The sequence below is a fragment of the Selaginella moellendorffii genome, unplaced genomic scaffold (genome assembly GCF_000143415.4).
Source record: "Selaginella moellendorffii unplaced genomic scaffold, v1.0 SELMOscaffold_31, whole genome shotgun sequence".
NCBI lineage: Eukaryota > Viridiplantae > Streptophyta > Lycopodiopsida > Selaginellales > Selaginellaceae > Selaginella > Selaginella moellendorffii.
The window spans coordinates 813,028-829,808 of record NW_003314292.1 but is presented as its reverse complement, the minus strand read 5'-3'; the positions used below and the strand labels follow the sequence as shown (position 1 = coordinate 829,808).

The following is a 16,781-nucleotide window of genomic DNA, read 5'->3' as shown; positions in this document are numbered from 1 at the left end:
AAGAAAACCGGAAAGACATTAGCAAGGATGCGAAACCAGAACAAAGATGCTAGAAGCTGGCGATGGCAGAGACTTCTTCATCGGCGTCAGGACGCAATTCTGGCGCAGCCTTGGAAAACAAAAGGTCGTGGTGGCTCACGCCTGCGATTCCTTGGCGTTCCAGGAACTTGATATGCTTTGCGAGTTCGCCATCTCTGCCACAATGGTGTCACAATGCGGGGAATAAAACTCATGCAAATAACATACACTTCGAACTGACTGGCGTGCTCTGCATACAGCTGCTGCTGCGTAGGAGAAATGTCGAAGCCAGTCTTCGGAACAGTCAATAATTCTCGGAAGTCCTGACAAAACAATGTGAGTGATCGGTCCAATGATACAATACCTGCTGGGAAAAGTACCCGGAATTGTTCTGCACGCTCGGTAGCAATTTTCATGAGGCCTCCTTTGAAAACCTGAAAACAGATGGGAGGAATAGAAAACATTGTACAGTTTGGCTCACCTGCCTCCTGTAAACCTGCTCCTCCATTCTGCCGGATGTTATCAGGCGGTAAACTATGATGTCCCGACGTTGCCCAATGCGATATGCTATACTTGTTCAGAATCACAAAAAGAGAAAAGGAAAGAACACCCAACGTGAAAAAACCTAAAAAGTGATCTACAATGACAACTCTATCTGCACGTGAGTCCAAATCCTCCAACTTGTGATGTCAACAGAAATATGGAAACTCTACAGCCATCACTCTGGAAATCCTGCAATAGAATAAGTCAGTCAAGCTAAATCCATCCGTGGCTTACCTCAACGATTCTCTGACGCTTACCTCAACGACTCTCTGACGCAGTCAAAATATGTGACGCACCTGGATAATGTCAAGCATCTTAAGAGCCTGAGCGAAGACCAATGTTCTATGGCCCTCCTGCACAAGATTTTCCTTCAACAAAAATAAAAAATTTATAAGTTGTATAACTTCAGCACCAACTTACCAGAAGAGCCATAAGAAATACGACCTTGCACGAGTGTTTATTTCCCTCACTGTCCGGCTCAGATTCTGCTGAACCAGCAGGAAGTGATTTTCCCATAGCCTCTGCGGCCGCAGTGCCGGTACTATCTAAATACCCGACCACATCGTCGATCTCCTGCTTTGTCAAAAGCGAAGGGTGGTCACAAATTCTTTTAAGAATCTGTAATTCGGACATTCTCATTAAGAACATCTTGAATAAGATTTCAAATACCGTCAATGCTAATAAGATGTCTGAACCTGCCAGGAATTCGTGGGCTGTTTCACTTCTCAAAAGCGCCATAGACATCTGACGCTGAGAAAAGCACGAGATAGTAGACAGAAAAAATGCAACATCTTACGTACCTGTCGTTGAGTCAATCGCAGCCATACAATTATGTCGTTCTTCTTTGCAAGCTGCTGTGTGCCTTGACCCATACTCGGAAAAACATCCTTCTTCAGGCGACGCAAAAAGTACTGGGCAATTCTGTCTTGAAGCTTCTGCAAAACCAACTCAAAAACAGGATAACTTGATTATTGTCATACCTGCGCAACTGTAGCTCCATTTCCCTTTTGAATATAATTTGCATCCTTATTATTACCACTCAAAATCGCAGCTTCGTATTCCCACTTGAATCTGCGGTAACTTACAAAGTTAAGCGTAAGAGCCAACGAAAGCACATTGAAAACGCACTCTTTTCTGTCGCCTAGAAGTTCAGGGTAGCAAAAGTGGAAAAGGGCCCACATTTCCTAGAAAGAGGTGTTTAGTCGAAATTTTTTATCAGAGGCTTCCGAATCAATCTCACTCGCAAATTGTTCTGTATGGGAGTGCCACTTAAAATGATTCTATGAGCGCTCGGAATTTCCTTTAAACTTTTTGCACGTTGAGTTGAGGGATCTTTTATCAGGTGGCCCTGCACGTTTCACGTGAATGAGAAGCACGGCAAAGAGAAATCGTCTCACCTCGTCAAGAATTACGTAGTCCCATGTCACTTGATCACCATCAAACTTACCTTTCAAAGCATTGGTATTGTGGCGAACAATATCATATGTGGTAAACAGCACTCCTCCGGCCTGTTGCAATGGCAACACTGATATGCACGGATGTAGATATGAGAGTGAGTATACGTGCAATATATGATCCAAGTTCGATTTCCGGACGTTTACAGACGACGTCGAGTAGCTGTAAGACAAAAGAAAGGAGTAGCATATGTCACTTGAACAATACTCCGGTCGCTTACTCTTTAACTTTCCTTCCAAGTCCCACCACATTGAGCTCCTTGCTCCAGTGAGGTATTAATGTCTTCGGCACCACAATGAGCGCCCTCTTCATAAGCTGAGAGTGAAACAGACCACAAGCAATCTGAGAAAGGATAGATTAGAACTGCAGAAGCATAAAAAAGAAAAGGTTTTTACCTGCATTGTTTTGCCAAGGCCCATGTCGTCTCCCAGAATTCCTCCTCGACGCTGAAGATGCAATCTCCACAGCCAACGTAGACCTTCATGTTGATGCTCATAGAAGATAGAAGAAACATTCCCGGGGAGGATGAATTTCCACCTTCCTTCACCCAGTACTAGATCGGACGCGGACGTGTCGGACGATTCATAACCTACGGTATTGGCGGCGAAAGTATCTCTAGACACTTGCTGCTTCATCGTCAGCGACATGGAACCAAGTTTATCGCACAGAAGATAGCCAACACCGTCGAAACGTTCGTTGGAAACGCTTGGCAGCTCTACCAGTTGAGCAGGACCAAGTTCCGAGGCCATTCGAAGAGGTGAATCATCCCTGGCAGTACAAACTACAGAAAAAAAAAAGAAGAAAAAAAAAAACATATGAGCTTCCAGCTTTCTACGTAGACAAAACTAAAATGTACCTGAGGAAGCTGTTTCCCCCCTGACAGTGGGAGCTGCATTGATAGAAATCATGTCACCTTCCACGAAATGAAAATGAAGCTTACCTGACGATGTCGAGGACTCATCCCAAACTACACTTGGAAAGAAAGTTAAAGAGCTTCGTAGAATAGTAGAATCGAATACGCAAGCAAGCCTACCTGACTGCTTTGGTCTGATAGATTCCTCTCTGGCAGCAGAAACTACGTGGGAACGAAAAGTAGTTTTTCTTTGTATGATGAGAGCACACTTGCTACGAAAGAAAACCAAGCCTACCTGAGGACGCGCCTTCATCCCAGTCTTCAAAAAATCGTGCATCGTTCTCCCAACACATAGTTCCGGCATCCTGCTCCTCATCCAATGGCGCTTGCCTGCCGCGAGCAGCCTGGCCTCAGCCATCATCCATAGAACTAGCCGATCGATCAAGCCTTGGATGCCCTGGAGTGAAATGTCGCTCCCAAACCCTCGCCGATCATCTCAAAGCCGGAGCGATCGAGACGCTGGAGTGAAATGCCGCTCACAAACCCTCACCGATCATCGTCAGAGCCGGAGCGATCGATACCCTGGAGTGAAATGCCGCCCTCACCGATCGAAAAAATCACCTGGCGCAGACGACGAGCAAGAACCCACAATGTGGGTCGTCACCGCAGTATATAAAGCCCTCGAGACTTCCCTCCAAATTACAAAATATAAACCCTAGCGTCACCCTCGTGCTGCCACGTCTCCTTCTTAATATCCCATATGCCAAGGCACAGCTTTGGTCCACCTCTTTATAAGCGCCCCACATCGAGTCATTGTCACTACCGGGGACGTTCCTGGAAGGGTCCGGTACCGGCATGGCCCCAGCTTGGGGGTACACAGGTATACTTGTTGTACCTGAAACCCTAAACCGGTTCCACCTGCGCAAGCAGTGTGATGCCTCTTGGGGTTTTTCTTCCGGTTCCTTTCCCCACTTCAAAACAAGGACCGATGCCCGGTGGCAACCGGTACCGGGCCATGGGGGAATATCCGGTTGTTGTGCTACCGCGGTGGTCGCGCGTGCGGTGTCGCACTGGGCACGCCCAGCTCGCGGCTTCCCAGCGCGACCATTCCCAGGAACGTCCATTTTACTTTTTAAAGATTTTTTCACTCTAGATGTAGTAAAAAGGTCAAACGGTTATTTTTGGTTTGTAAAGGTGGAAAAATGAACCATAAAACAGTGCAAGATTCTTTTCTCATTTTACTTTTATTTAAGTGTACATTTCTCTGGTAAAATGGTAATTTTCTAATTTTTTAATTTTTGTCAGGCATCGTCGTAATTCGAGTGCTCTGGCCTGTGGGAGACCTCATAGTCGAGATGGACGAATGCTCGCTCGATATCCGGCAAAGATTCCAGCTTGTTCTGGAGAGATTCGCCGATATCGTGAGCCTGCTGTAAAGGCATATGTCTGGGCAGCACTATATCCACCTCGGCGAAATAGTGAGAGCCAAATGTGTAAGCGCGAACCGTGTCAATCTGGAGAATCTCTTCGTGGTGGTTCCAGCACAAGTACGTGATCTTTTGGAGATAGTCCGGGGACGCCGTCCGGCCCACCAGCGAATTTACGTTGTCTAGCACTGTGACCGACCAAGTTCTAATCGTGTAAAGCGCGAGCTGCGCCAAGAACCACTCAGAAAAATCTACAAAGAATCAAAACTTTAAGAAAGCCATCCAGTGTACTTACAACAATGGCGCCGGTCGGATCGATCCACCAGAAGTAGCGAGCAGCGAGCACCGCCGCAACCAGCCCGATTGCGTTGGTGATCACATCGAAGAAGTGATCTTGCGCGTAGGCTCGCACGATCTCGTTCTTGAACGACTGGCAGTAGATCATGAGAAGTAACTTCACAATAGTGACCGACACCATGATCCCAATCACCCAATCGCGCCTGCTACCGTCCAATGCCAAGTCATGATCCTGCAAGATATCAATTTTTTCTTTTTCTATGAGAAAAGCGACGCCAAAAGAACAGGAAAAGAGAAAAACGTGTACATTGTTGATGAGCTTCCGCCCGGATTCAAGGAGAATTTGTAGTCCCAAAGTCGCCATCACGGAAGCAAACACAAGAATCCCCTGCGGTAGCACGAAAAAGAAAAGGCCACTCGTAAGAAAAGAGAGCGACCGAAAAGAAGAAGAAAGCTTTGCTCACCAGTGGTTGCATTCGCTTCTTCCCAATGGGATAGAGATATGGATTCGGCCGTTGCATCGAAAAGGCAGTGAACCAAAGGATGAAGCCGGACAAGAGATCCAGCAACGAATCCAGCGTCGACGCGATGATAGCGAGAGACCGGCTGCGAATCGATGCATATACCTTGGCCGCGAAGAGCACCATATTCGCCAGGTTTGAGATCCGGATAGCCATCGTCTCGCGCCGCGCAGTCTCATCCTTCTTCTCCTTGTCACCGGCGGACATTGGCCCTCGGTCTTGAATGCTGTCCAGCTCCGAGAAGGAATCGAGCATTTCGAGCTGCTGCTGATAGAACTCATCCACTGGAGTGGTCGACCCTGCCGAAATATCGCGATGTGTGAGCGATTTCGCCAGAAAGAACCAAAAGAACTACCAAATCAATCGATAGCTTACACTTCTTGAGGCAATCGTGCATGGAATTCCGCGGCGAATCAGGCGCCACATCGACGCGATCGGGGCGGCGGAGGCTGAGCCTCCACGGCTGCTGCGCCGCCACCGCATCGCTCCATAGCAGAGACTCCGTCACGGCGCCGCCGGCATCGCCGCGGGTGTGCATGTCGATCCCCTCCGCCATCGCGCATCCACACAAACCCTAATCTTCCTCCCTCCTCTACTTCCCGCTGGCTCCTCTTGTTCTTGCTAGCATGCCGAGTCCGTACTCCAAGGCTCATCTGAGGAATATCCCACGGTTTTTTATCTTTGTACGAAAACTAGCGAAACCTCCTTTACGGCATTGTTCCAACAAGAAGTATAAAGAAACAAGCAAGACAATCGAGAGATCTTCGTGACAATGCAATGTTCCAATGTATTGGAAAGGAACCCGATCCAATCTTTATAGCCTCTGTAGCCATATAGCGTGAAGAAATCTGGGCAAATTTTTCTATGCTTCTACCATGAAGTGCTCTCTCCACCATAGTGAAAATGACCTCAATGTTTTCTTTGGTCCAGATTCTCAGTGGAATACCCACCAAACAAAGAGGCGTGTGGAACAGCGTTTCTCACTGCCTCACGACTCAACTCAGGCCACATAGCACGCTATGACGTGGCCAAGTCATCTTTCCCCCGGACACGTCAGCACGTCAACTATGACATGGACAGCTCACTTTTCCTCGTCCTCGAGAAGAATGGCCGACTTGGGATTGGTCATTGGTGGTGGCTTGGAGCGCTCCAAGTCCTTGAGCTCGATCGCGAGCATTTTATCCCAGCAGCCACCCTCGAGCAAAATCCCAGCTCGGCCGTCCGTCACCCTCTGGAGAATCCCCGTGTACATATAGTATGGGTTCTTGGGATTCTTCACGATGACAGTCATTCCCGGCATGAGCAGCGGTGGCGGCGCTGGCCTCGGCTTGACTCCCGGCCCCGGAATCTCCTTGCGAATCTTTTCAATCTCTTCGGACAGTACCAGTGGCTTTGCCGGTGGAGGATTCTTGAGCAGGAAATCTATGAGCCCGGTCTCGCCGCCAGGGAAGCCGCCTGTTAGACCACCAAGTTCCTTCTCAAAATCACCATCTTCTTCTTCTTCTTTCTTGTTTCGAGCATCCGTTTTCTCGCTGCTCAAAACCGCGTCTTTGAAGAGGGGCCTCTCGTTGCTTATGGACGTCATCTGGTCTTCGCCCAGGCCTCGACCGCCGAGAATTTCCCAGAAGTTAAATCCCTGTGCGCGAACAGTCACCTGAGCTTTCCTTGATGATGATGATACTACTGCTACTAGCTGTCGAGTGTAGATTGGTCTCACAACTTTCTCGCCCCAGATTGAATCACGGCTGCGAAAAGCTGGCGAGAGAGCTGCTGCTGTTGATGACATTGCCATGATCCTATAGCAACCACAGAAAGAGTGTGACTAGAAGGAAAACAAAAAGAAGAAAAAGAACTCACCTTGCTGGGGATCGAACCGATTCCTTAGGCTAGCTTGCCAGTTAGAGAATATCCTTGTGCACCGGCAGCAACGGCCGTCAGTTGGCCTAACTCCGACGGAAAGTCATGCGACAGTTGCCGTTTGTCACGGGAAAACTCCTTTCTTTCGTTTGCAAAGTCTTCGTCTGTGACACTGCACAACACGACGGGAGAAAACAAAATAAGCTTTCACACGAGCAAGAAAGAAATGGAAACGACTCACAAGTTTCCGCGACAAGAATTTCCGTGCGAGCTCGAAAGCCTACGCCAAATCCACTGCAGCGCTCACCACCGCCACCACAGCGTCAACGGCATCAATGCCAGCGACCGCAGAGAAACCGGCAGCACCAGCGAAGCTGAGGACATCAAATCTGTTTACTCAGTACCGGCAGCTGTCGGACCTGCGTCGAGCGGACGAAGAACACCGCCACCGCCTTGCATTGATCGCAAAGAGACCGCACGGATCAGTGAACTCGGCCCCCGGCTCGCCGGATACTTAGAGATGAACCCCCTCTTTATAGTCCGGAGAGAAGACCACCACTGTGAAACTACTGCTGCCAGGCCCGGATCCCCTGAAGTAGTCATTATTCCGTTAAGTCCACACTCGATCTCTTCACCACCTCATGTGACGAGAGACGGGCAAAGTTGCTGCCGAATGCGGAAAAGAGTTGTTATCGTGCCAATCTTCGTCATCGCCAACATTGTCGTGTTCATAATCACCATGTACCGGAACGACTGTCCTGCTCACCAGACGGAGTATCGCTGCATTCTTCCCGGACTCAAGAGATTTTCGTTCCAGCCACTAAGCCAGAATCCACTGCTCGGACCATCTTCGAACACTCTCCTGAGAATGGGAGCTCTTGAGTCGGAGCTTGTCACCAGTGGTCGAGAGGGATGGCGGCTGGTGTCTTGCATCTGGCTTCATGCCGGCGTTTTCCATCTCCTGTTAAACATGCTGGGCCTCCTTACGCTGGGACTTCAAATGGAGCAAGAGTTTGGGTTCCTGAAGCTCGGATTCGTCTATCTCATCGCCGGTTTCGGTGGAAGTCTTCTCTCTGCCTTGTTCCTGCGACTCACGATCTCTGTAGGAGCCTCTGGTGCGCTGTTTGGCCTCATGGGAGCGCTACTGTCGGAGCTTCTCGTTAACTGGTCTCATCACGAACGTAGCTGGTTCACGCTGTCCCAGCTTGTAGTCCTCTTCATCATCAATCTAGCTCTCGGGAAGATGCCGCACGTCGACAATTACGCTCACTTGGGAGGTTGCATATCCGGAATTCTGCTGGGATTCATACTTCTCCAGCGACCACCACTCACTTGGCCAACTCAACCTGTCGGTATTATTACAACTGGCACTCCAGCCCCGGCTGCTCCCGGAATCCCAGCCCACGAATTCACTGCGAGTGCTCCGGCTATAGCATCTCAGAGGCACCACTATGAGTTCGATCACCAACTTATCCAGCGTGAAATGGATCAACGGTATCATGTTCACAGTCGGCTTCAACAGCATCACCAGCAGCACCACCACAACCAGCACCATCAGCAGCAGCACTTGCAGCCATACCAACCTCCCTCTCGGCCGTGGAGAATCTACTCACTCCCAAAGTACAAGTTTGTCATCTGGGTTATCGCCTTGAATCTGCTGGTGGTGCTCTACGTAGTAGCCCTCATAATGCTCTTTCGAGGAGTTGACGTAAGGAAAAAGTGCAAGTGGTGCAGACAGCTTCTTAAACAGTAGCGCCTGTCCACAAATGAAACCATACAAGTTCAATTTCCAAAGTGCTATTCTGTTAGTAATACGTACCAGAAGCAATTTAAATTTTGTTTTTCACATTTTGCTGATCGGAGCTACCGAGCTCAACTTGTGGATGATATCGCTGCATTGCTGTGACATTTGAATTGCATCGTGCACACCGGTACGTAGAGTTCGCGATACACCTTGTAGAAAGGCAGTAGTAGCAATGCCGATGCCCGCAAGGAACTGCCATATAAGGAACGTTGATAGGAGACACTTCGCAAATAGGACAGGTCTCTTCATCTGTGCGCTTTACAGTCTCTTTACCCGTCAAGGACGAAGGAAGAACTTTCTTGAGCGAGAAGACGTTTAGCAACGGCAAAACTAGTAGCAATAACTCCTATAGACCGCAGTTAGCATAGACAATGGGCAAAAAGGAACCACACTTACCGAAAATTCTTGCCATACAAGTTGATGGTTCATGTACTCAAAGCTCACCGCTCGGCTCATGTTCGGCCTTAGATAAACCAAGCGGGTCTGCAAAAGTCTCTCCACCAAATTCCGGTACCTTGCATTCCACAATTGCAAAGAAAAAGTTTATATTCTTCATGTTAAGTCCGAGACAACCTTGCATACCTTCCAGTACGAAGAAAAGCGATCAGATTTATCATGTAAGCTACCTTATAGAAGCTTTCTGCTCGTTGTAATAAGACCCATACCCTTCGTGGCCATGACCTCTGGTTAAAAATGGCAAACGTAAATCACAGCTATCTTGAATCGAAAAGAAAAACATACACTGTCGCGGTCTCCCCATCGTTGAAATGCTGAAACCAGCTGCAGCCGAGCCCAGCCATATCTTCCTCCCACTAGAGCGAGGCAGTAAAAAATCTTTTGTAGTGCTGTAAGACCAGGGCCCTCCAAACCCGTCCTTACTGCATCGAAACTTTGAGCACGAACAAAAACAGATAGAAGAAACATACCTTGTGAAGCTGGAAGTTTCAAAAATTCACGCTCGTCCCGGTAGCGAAGGTTCATGAGAGCATTCCCAGGCGTAGGACGATCGACCCAGATCGAAAATCTCCATATAAGAAACTCCAAGAAAGCGTTGAGTTCCGGTTCGTAGCGAGATAGTAAACCTGGCTGTGCATTGTCATACGAAAGATCATCAAGCAAAACTCGAGTGTCTACCAAATAACCATCACCTGGACAAACGAAAATATTTTCAGGAGCTGCCCTCGCAACATTCCTGTCATCTCGAAATCCAGCCTCTCGGCATCAAACTGATTCACTCTAGAAATCGCGACAGAAGGAATCGTCTGGAAAAGAAACAAAATAGACAAATATCGACACGAACGAGAGCGAAATACCTTGCGCAGCTGCTGCGATCGAAGAACATCACGCCAGACCTGGCGCCATGCTTCCGGCGATGGAGGCCGCATTACAGCAGCAGCTGCCGCCCCGGCCCTCTCCGCCATTGCCCTGGCAGGGCTCTAGGGCTTTTTTCACCTTGATAAATGCCAAGTGGAAATTTAGGGTTCTTAGCAATGATTGACATTGGATGGAAGAGCTCTATCGCGACATTCTCTCTTTCGGTTGCCTTCGCGTGAGTGTAGGGTTTCATTCTAGGTCTGCGCTGATCGGCATTCTTCCCAGGTTTTTCGGCATTTCACGACGTATTTGAGGGGCCGGGAGGAGCTGTTGATCACGATTCGGAGCGAGGAATCGATCAGGTATGAGAGATTTCTTTGCTTGCATTTTATTCTAGACGGAGAAAGGGTGCAGTAGTGGAAGAAATTTTTGCTTGGAGAATCGCTCCTCTAAATCGGCTTTGCCTCCAGCAAGTCCGTCAAGCTCCGAGACAAAGAAAGTTTGGTTCTATTCAGTTGTTTGCATTTTTCTTTCTTTCCTTTTCTTTTCTTTCCAAGTTCGCTGATTGGGACTGTGTGGAAATTCAGGTGAAGTCGAATGAAACGTTGTTCTTGCTGGGAGCTTATGGCCGATATGCGTGGCCATATATTTGGGTGAGAGATTTATGTTTTCTTCTCGTTTCCTTTTTTTTTTCTTGCCGCTTAAAACACTTTTGGAACTGTGACAGCTGAGGTCTGATACGGAAGGGTGTAACCACGAGTTTAACAAGGACAGGCCAGTTGATCTTCAGACTTTACGAGACTGGAAAATAAAGGGTAGACTTCTTTGCTGTGAATTCTAAAAGCTTGGTTCCTCACTGATATTATTTAAAGAAGCTCAAGTCTTTTGCAGGCACGAAAGTCTGGGACATAGTTGAGGAGCTTATATCTCTCAAAGCACCGGGAGTGGTCAATCCCTTTGAGGTACATATGGAATTCCGACAGACGATGAGTGATGCCTTTGTTTTAGGTGGATTTTGCTGCATTGAACAAGTTGCAACCTCTGGAGAGAGCGACTATGGCAGGCGCGACTGCTGCATTTCTACAGAAGTTGCTGCTCGAGAGAGAGCAAGACTACACACAACATGTCATGGACGATCTCAAGAGGCTCCTTGTTTGTCATTTTCAGCATATGGCCACGTTGTTACCGGGAACATAGGTGAATGACTTTCCTGGATCACGATTTATGTCTAACTTGATTTGCTCTTCTTTATGCAGCACCAGTCGTACTCGTTGTTAGTTTATGCTTCCTCCTGTAATACATCTTGATACTTTTAAAAACTCCTAGGTCTTCGGGAAACGGGTGGACAGCGTTTTCGAGGTCAGGAAGAAGTATGCATTGCTATCTCTCTAATGCATTGCTTGCAACCAGCTGAAAGGTTTTCCTACATAGAATCCGTGCGAAATTGTTCTGATGAACGGAGGAGGACATCCATTTGGCTTGCAGAACTCAAAGAATGCAGTCGCTCCAGGGACTTACACAGGGGGAGATTGGTCCACGCTGATATTAGTGACAACGGGGATGACTCAAACATCTACATAGCAAATACACTGGTCAGTATGTATGCCAAATGTGGAAGCCTAGCGGAAGCTCGAAGGGTCTTCGACAGGATAGGCTCTCGTAGTTTAGCGTCCTGGAATCCTTTGCTACTGGGGTATGCAGAAACTGGTGAAGCGGAGCTGGCTTTGGAGTTATTTTCTCGGTTGCTACGAGAAGGCTACGCAGCAGAGACGCGAACATACGTTGCTGTAGTGAAGGCTTGCACGAACTTGGCAGCAAAAGAAGAAGGCCGGGAATTATCTAAGCAGGTTGTGAAGGTAGAGTCTCTGGAGAAAGGCTTTGCAGTTCATTGTGAAGCGTCCAAGAGCAGCTGCGAGTCCCACATCTTTGTGGCGAGTGCTCTGGTGGACATGTACTCGAACTGTGGGAGTATGGAAGACGCTCAGCTGGTTTTCGACAGAATGCCGTATCACGACGTGGTTCTGTGGAACGCTTTGATACTTGGCTATGCGGTGAACGGGGATGGAAACTTTTCACTACAGTTGATGGCTCAGATGAAAGCTGAAGGCTGTCAACCTGATGCTCGAACTTTCGTCGCTGCTTTGAAGGCCTGCAGTGCTTTGGCTGTGGAAGAAGACGGCAGGGAGTTTTTCCTTTGCGGGAAGCCAAGGCTGGTGAAGGTTGACGCTCTGGCCAAAGGCTTCACAGTTCACTCTCAAGCAGCAAAGCGAGGGATCGACTGCTCTAATGTTTTCGTGGCAAGCGCCCTGGTGGACATGTACACAAACTGCGGGAGTTTAGTCGATGCCAAGCGCGTCTTTGACGGGACGGCCTCGCGTTTTGACGCCGTGCTATGCAACGCCTTGATGCTCGGTTTTGCTGACAACGGGGAAGCAGAGGCAGCTCTGGACTTGTTTACTCGAATGAAGCTCCAAGGCTGCGAACCAAACGCTCTCACTTTTTCAGAGGTACTCAAAGCTTGTGGCTCTGTTGCGGCTCTACGAGTTGGAAAGGCAATTCACGGTAGCATCCTCAGGTCTGGCCTAGAGAAAGACAAGGTTCTTACGAACTGCCTGGTGGATTTCTACGGGAAATGTGGCAGCATGGTGGACTCACAGCAAGTTTTCGATTCGGTTCTCTCTCCGGGCTGCATAACTTGGACTGCTCTCATAGCTGGCTACAGTCATCTAGGGGAAACAAGACTGACTTTTAGTTCTTTCGAACGGATGCAACAAGAAGAAGTGAGAGGGAACAGAATCACTCTAGGCTGCATTCTCTACGCTTGCAGCCACGCTGGTTTGGTATCCAAAGGCAAGAAGTACTTCCAAGCTATGAAAGGCAGATTCAGCATTGAGCACACACTAGAGCACTACCACTGCATGGTGGATATGCTGGGAAGGGCCAGCGAGCTAGAAGCTGCTCTGAGACTGGTGGAAACTATGCCTTTCCAGCCGGTCTACTTGACGTGGATGATCCTGTTGGGTGCTTGCAAGAAGTGGAAGAACTCCGAAGTCGGACGGATTGCCTTTGAAGCTCTGGTGAAGATCGACGAGAGAGAAGCTGGGGCGTACGTGCTCATGGAGACGATCTATGGAAGCCGAGGGATGTGGGAGGAGCAGGCTAGGATCGAGATGATGCGAGTGGAGGCTCGGGCATGGAAGAAACCAGCGGGACGAAGCTGGTGGACGGACGATCTGGGAAGAGTTCACAGCTTCATCGTGGGTGATACGAGCCATCCACAGAGCGAAGAGATCAACGCGAGGCTAAAGTTAATAGTGGCAACGATGAAGGAGCACGGGTACGTAGCAGACGTGGGAAGTGTGGGGCGAAAGGTTCCAGAGGCCGAGAAGGAAGAGAACTTGTGTGGCCATAGCGAGAGGTTGGCCATAGCTTGTGCTCTACTCAACACTGCTCCTGGCACGACACTCCGGATCATGAAGAACCTCCGGGTTTGCGATGATTGTCACGAGGCAACAAAAATTATTTCTAGGATCGAGAAGAGGCGGATAGTGTGCAGGGACGCGACTAGATTTCACAGCTTCTTCAACGGGGAATGCTCGTGTGGGAACTTTTGGTGACGGGAGATTCTTTCAAAAGATTTAAAATGACTTATCATTTCATAGGTTGATCAAGTTATTTGTGATGCTTTATATTAGGCATTGAGGTTCCAATCCAAGATGCAACAGGAGGGGCAGCAGGCAGATCGGTGAAGCCTAGGGCGGGGACAGAAGGCTTATAAAAAACACTTATTATAATTTGTTGGTCTCATGCTTTTTGACAAAACTTTATAAACAGAAGGCTTATAAAAAAAACTTACTATAATTTGTTGATCTCATGCTTTTTGACAAAACTTTATAAACAAATAATGAATGAAATGAGTAATAGCTTGGCATTTTGTTTTATAGTCTTGCTATATATATATACTAGTATTTGCTCAGCCAATGCTGGGTAGTTGGCAAAGCCTCTCAAACTTACTAACATATTTTTGTGAGAATTTGCTCACATCTCACAATTTCCTTGTGAGATGATTCCTTTATTTTTAGCACCAGTCCATTGCTATTCATTGGGCCACAGGGAAAATTAAAAAATAAACAAAGTTTATTGTAGTTTGTTTTTATGTTTTAAGGTGTAGTAGGACAGGAGTTAGTTAATATAAAGCTTCTTTATATACAGTATTGATGGTGAATGTTGATGAATTAAATGGAATTAAGTGGCCTTGTGTATGAGTGGTGTCATCTCGAATTGCAAGTTGTTGTAGTGATGTGCATCTTGAGAGTGCAACATAGAGCTGCCCATAGGTAAAGACTAGCTAGGGTAAGTAGATGCCTACACGATCAAATGTTTGACCTTGGTATTTTGAAATTGTTAAACAGTATCTAAGACGAAGAGGAAATTGTTTTCGACACATATGGAATGAAACATTTGAATCAGAGGGTGTTAAGTTAATGCATGGGATAAAAGTTCTAGTACCTTTAAATTCACCTGTAATTATTTCATAGTCCAAAACTTTAGGTGAAGTTCTTTTGACCATTAGTCAAGTTCCATTGCATAATTCAATTGTTAGAGATATATTTCTCAGAAAAATAACTATACAACCTTCTTTTAGTATCAATTTATGTGGTGGTAGTCCAGAGGGAGTGATAGAGTTTAGAAATTCAATTGGGAAATTTTCAAGGTGTTCAACATTAACAAAGTCAATGCTAGTATAAATTTGAGGTGGACCTGGTAATTGAGAGATGATGTTGTTGTTAATTGGAAATGTATCATCATTGAGAGGTGTTAAAATGGCTCTATTTTCTGCAATTTGAACATTTGAAATATTTTTGATACATGGGAATACGAAATTAGTAATAGAGGTACTTCTAATTAGTTCTGAAGGAAGAAGGATAGAATCAAGTGGTAAAATAGGGTTTTGTGTGTAATTATTTCCATCATCGACTTTCAATAGCCATTTTGCCCAGTTTGGGAACTTGGGGCCAAGTCGCATATTTGTTTGTAATTGAAACTTTCTAAATAGATTCCATAGACTATTCATTCTTACAGATGTGGAAACAATCTGTGCTCGATAACTGTGTGGGATAACTGGTAATGTTTGACTGAAGTCACCACTTGTAACAATAACAATGCCACGGAATGGAGAATTGTTTTATTTTAAGTCTTGTAGGTAGCGGTCGATAGCTGAAAAGGCAAGTGTATGAACTATACTAATTTCATCCCAAATAAACACTTGTATTACTTTCATAAATCTCCCAACATTGTTATTAGGTGTTAAACCAGAAACAAATGTATCATTAATTGGAACTGGTAACTTAAAGGTTGTATGGGATGTTTATCCATTGTGTAGTAATGTGCTTGCAATGCTTGTCCATGCCATACAAACCACTTTTTTATTGTAGAACTCAAAATATTTTACTATTGTATTTAATAAATATGTTTTGTTAGTACCACCAGGGCCATCAATAAAAATAAAACGGTTGGTATCAGTTGGGCACTCGACAATATTAACAATTTCATTGAATATAGCTAATTGTTCAACATTCAAGTTTCTAATATAATGGTAAATTTCTGTATATAAATGGTTGCAATTTGGTATTGGTTGAATAGAGGTATTTAGGATTGGGATAGGTAAATTGTATGATTGGTTTGTTTTACTATGTATTTTCATTCTTGAGTTAATGTCTATTAGAGCAAGTTTATATCTGTATACAATATTTGTTCTACCAAAATCTTCAGAGAGCTGATCCTTAAAAATATCCCAAAGATATGGTGGGTTTTGTGGATTGCAAAAAATATATATGAAAGTAAAAAGTTGACACAATTGTGTAGGCATCTGAAAATTGCATGCCTTTTGTAAACAATTATACCACTCATTATCATCATCAAGAAGACCCATAGCAACAGCAGCTTGTTGAAAGCTTTGGTAAGTTACATCATTAATTGTTTTAATATTGTCAAAGGATGTCACTCCTCTTTTATGAAGAAGAATAATACATAAGTGGTACAATGTAGCGCACGTGGTTTTGACCCTTTATCCTATGGTGATTTACCATAGGATAACACCACGAAGCGGAACCTAAACCCTCTTTATGCCACGTGACAGATGCCACGTGTCACATATCACGTGTCTATGCCACGTGTCCATAGGAACCCGAGGTTCAGGGCCTTGGGCCACTGAACGAAGGAACGGTGCCAAACTCCCAAACGTGACGCCAAGAAGTGATAGAACCGAACCATGGAGCAACTCCCGAGCATATAGCTCAAGGAGTGAAGGGACAGGAGCTCGGAGCGACTTGGAACAGCCCTGGAGCAACTAGCATCCCAATGCCAGGACCAGCATGCAAAACGGAGCCAAACGGAGTCTGGCGCTATTTCGGCATACCGGTGGCCTAACATGAGGATATGGGTACTCCACCAGCTAGCATGGAATGGAACTTGGGCTTAGACCCAAGCCGGACGCAGAACAAGGACAGGCATGCAAGCGGGAGCTAGACTATGCCTCAGGTTGGTCGGTCATGCCCGACCTACCCACTATCCCTACTATACATTTGGAACCCCCCATAGCCCCCCCCCCCTTGAGGAACACACGCTTTGGGCTTTCACCCCAAGCCTCCCTTAGTATCAGGAGTTAGTCTCTAGGACAAGCTCAAAACTTA

At 46.6% G+C, this 16,781-nt stretch overlaps 6 protein-coding genes and 1 pseudogene across 7 annotated transcripts; 3 read left to right on the top strand and 4 right to left on the bottom strand.

Moving 5' to 3' along the window:
• Nucleotides 1-30: 30 nt before the first annotated feature.
• LOC112348609 lies at nucleotides 31-2,663 on the bottom strand (annotated as a pseudogene).
• A 1,418-nt stretch (nucleotides 2,664-4,081) lies between these two features.
• Nucleotides 4,082-5,983, bottom strand: LOC9649151 (metal tolerance protein 5). Its single transcript, XM_002976494.2, has 5 exons — nucleotides 5,490-5,983; nucleotides 5,058-5,413; nucleotides 4,901-4,981; nucleotides 4,592-4,825; nucleotides 4,082-4,521 (listed from the first exon to the last, which is right to left on the bottom strand). Exons 1-5 carry the CDS (start codon nucleotides 5,668-5,670, stop codon nucleotides 4,171-4,173), a joined length of 1,203 nt encoding a protein of 400 aa, XP_002976540.1. The 5' UTR covers nucleotides 5,671-5,983; the 3' UTR covers nucleotides 4,082-4,170.
• A 29-nt stretch (nucleotides 5,984-6,012) lies between these two features.
• LOC112348590 (NAD(P)H-quinone oxidoreductase subunit S, chloroplastic-like) lies at nucleotides 6,013-7,086 on the bottom strand. Its single transcript, XM_024681417.1, has 2 exons — nucleotides 6,972-7,086; nucleotides 6,013-6,910 (listed from the first exon to the last, which is right to left on the bottom strand). The coding sequence occupies exon 2, from the start codon at nucleotides 6,904-6,906 to the stop codon at nucleotides 6,196-6,198; it is 711 nt and encodes a 236-aa protein (XP_024537185.1). The 5' UTR covers nucleotides 6,907-6,910; nucleotides 6,972-7,086; the 3' UTR covers nucleotides 6,013-6,195.
• Nucleotides 7,087-7,133: 47 nt separating this feature from the next.
• LOC112348589 (RHOMBOID-like protein 2) lies at nucleotides 7,134-8,724 on the top strand. The gene has a single exon (XM_024681414.1). It carries the CDS (start codon nucleotides 7,198-7,200, stop codon nucleotides 8,722-8,724), a length of 1,527 nt encoding a protein of 508 aa, XP_024537182.1. The 5' UTR covers nucleotides 7,134-7,197.
• LOC9649527 (peroxisome biogenesis protein 2) lies at nucleotides 8,613-10,222 on the bottom strand. 2 transcript variants are annotated; one of them, XM_002976493.2, is made up of 8 exons: nucleotides 10,089-10,222; nucleotides 9,924-10,037; nucleotides 9,702-9,861; nucleotides 9,517-9,653; nucleotides 9,358-9,458; nucleotides 9,172-9,289; nucleotides 8,791-9,121; nucleotides 8,613-8,727 (listed from the first exon to the last, which is right to left on the bottom strand). In XM_002976493.2, the coding sequence occupies exons 1-7, from the start codon at nucleotides 10,194-10,196 to the stop codon at nucleotides 8,801-8,803; spliced, it is 1,059 nt and encodes a 352-aa protein (XP_002976539.1). In that variant the 5' UTR covers nucleotides 10,197-10,222; the 3' UTR covers nucleotides 8,613-8,727; nucleotides 8,791-8,800. The 2 variants fall into 2 exon arrangements, with proteins under 2 accessions (XP_002976539.1, XP_024537184.1); XM_024681416.1 differs by having other exon boundaries at nucleotides 9,517-9,861.
• Nucleotides 10,223-10,262: 40 nt separating this feature from the next.
• Nucleotides 10,263-11,427, top strand: LOC9649526. The gene is made up of 8 exons (XM_024681622.1): nucleotides 10,263-10,324; nucleotides 10,375-10,451; nucleotides 10,504-10,588; nucleotides 10,677-10,742; nucleotides 10,817-10,904; nucleotides 10,981-11,051; nucleotides 11,098-11,286; nucleotides 11,346-11,427. Exons 1-7 carry the CDS (start codon nucleotides 10,280-10,282, stop codon nucleotides 11,284-11,286), a joined length of 621 nt encoding a protein of 206 aa, XP_024537390.1. The 5' UTR covers nucleotides 10,263-10,279; the 3' UTR covers nucleotides 11,346-11,427.
• A 16-nt stretch (nucleotides 11,428-11,443) lies between these two features.
• On the top strand, nucleotides 11,444-13,945 carry LOC112348664 (pentatricopeptide repeat-containing protein At1g11290, chloroplastic-like). The gene has a single exon (XM_024681621.1). The coding sequence runs from the start codon at nucleotides 11,481-11,483 to the stop codon at nucleotides 13,704-13,706; it is 2,226 nt and encodes a 741-aa protein (XP_024537389.1). The 5' UTR covers nucleotides 11,444-11,480; the 3' UTR covers nucleotides 13,707-13,945.
• Nucleotides 13,946-16,781: the final 2,836 nt, after the last annotated feature.

Bases quoted from the DNA above. Each gene is read 5' to 3' on its own strand.
- LOC9649151 (XM_002976494.2), bottom strand. From the start codon at position 5,670: ATGGCGGAGGGGATCGACATGCACACCCGCGGCGATGCCGGCGGCGCC. The intron at 5,414-5,489 runs GTAAGCTATCGA...ATATTTCGGCAG, and splicing joins GCACGATTGCCTCAAGAAGT to GGTCGACCACTCCAGTGGAT. The intron at 4,826-4,900 runs GTACACGTTTTT...GATATCTTGCAG, and splicing joins GGCGGAAGCTCATCAACAAT to GATCATGACTTGGCATTGGA.
- LOC112348590 (XM_024681417.1), bottom strand. From the start codon at position 6,906: ATGGCAATGTCATCAACAGCAGCAGCTCTCTCGCCAGCTTTTCGCAGC.
- LOC112348589 (XM_024681414.1), top strand. From the start codon at position 7,198: ATGGAAACGACTCACAAGTTTCCGCGACAAGAATTTCCGTGCGAGCTC.
- LOC9649527 (XM_024681416.1), bottom strand. From the start codon at position 10,196: ATGGCGGAGAGGGCCGGGGCGGCAGCTGCTGCTGTAATGCGGCCTCCA. The intron at 10,038-10,088 runs GTATTTCGCTCT...TTTCTTTTCCAG, and splicing joins GATCGCAGCAGCTGCGCAAG to ACGATTCCTTCTGTCGCGAT. The intron at 9,290-9,357 runs GTATGCAAGGTT...GTGGAATGCAAG, and splicing joins GCTTTTCTTCGTACTGGAAG to GTACCGGAATTTGGTGGAGA.
- LOC9649526 (XM_024681622.1), top strand. From the start codon at position 10,280: ATGGAAGAGCTCTATCGCGACATTCTCTCTTTCGGTTGCCTTCGC. The intron at 10,325-10,374 runs GTGAGTGTAGGG...CATTCTTCCCAG, and splicing joins TCTCTTTCGGTTGCCTTCGC to GTTTTTCGGCATTTCACGAC. The intron at 10,452-10,503 runs GTATGAGAGATT...GAAAGGGTGCAG, and splicing joins CGGAGCGAGGAATCGATCAG to TAGTGGAAGAAATTTTTGCT.
- LOC112348664 (XM_024681621.1), top strand. From the start codon at position 11,481: ATGCATTGCTTGCAACCAGCTGAAAGGTTTTCCTACATAGAATCCGTG.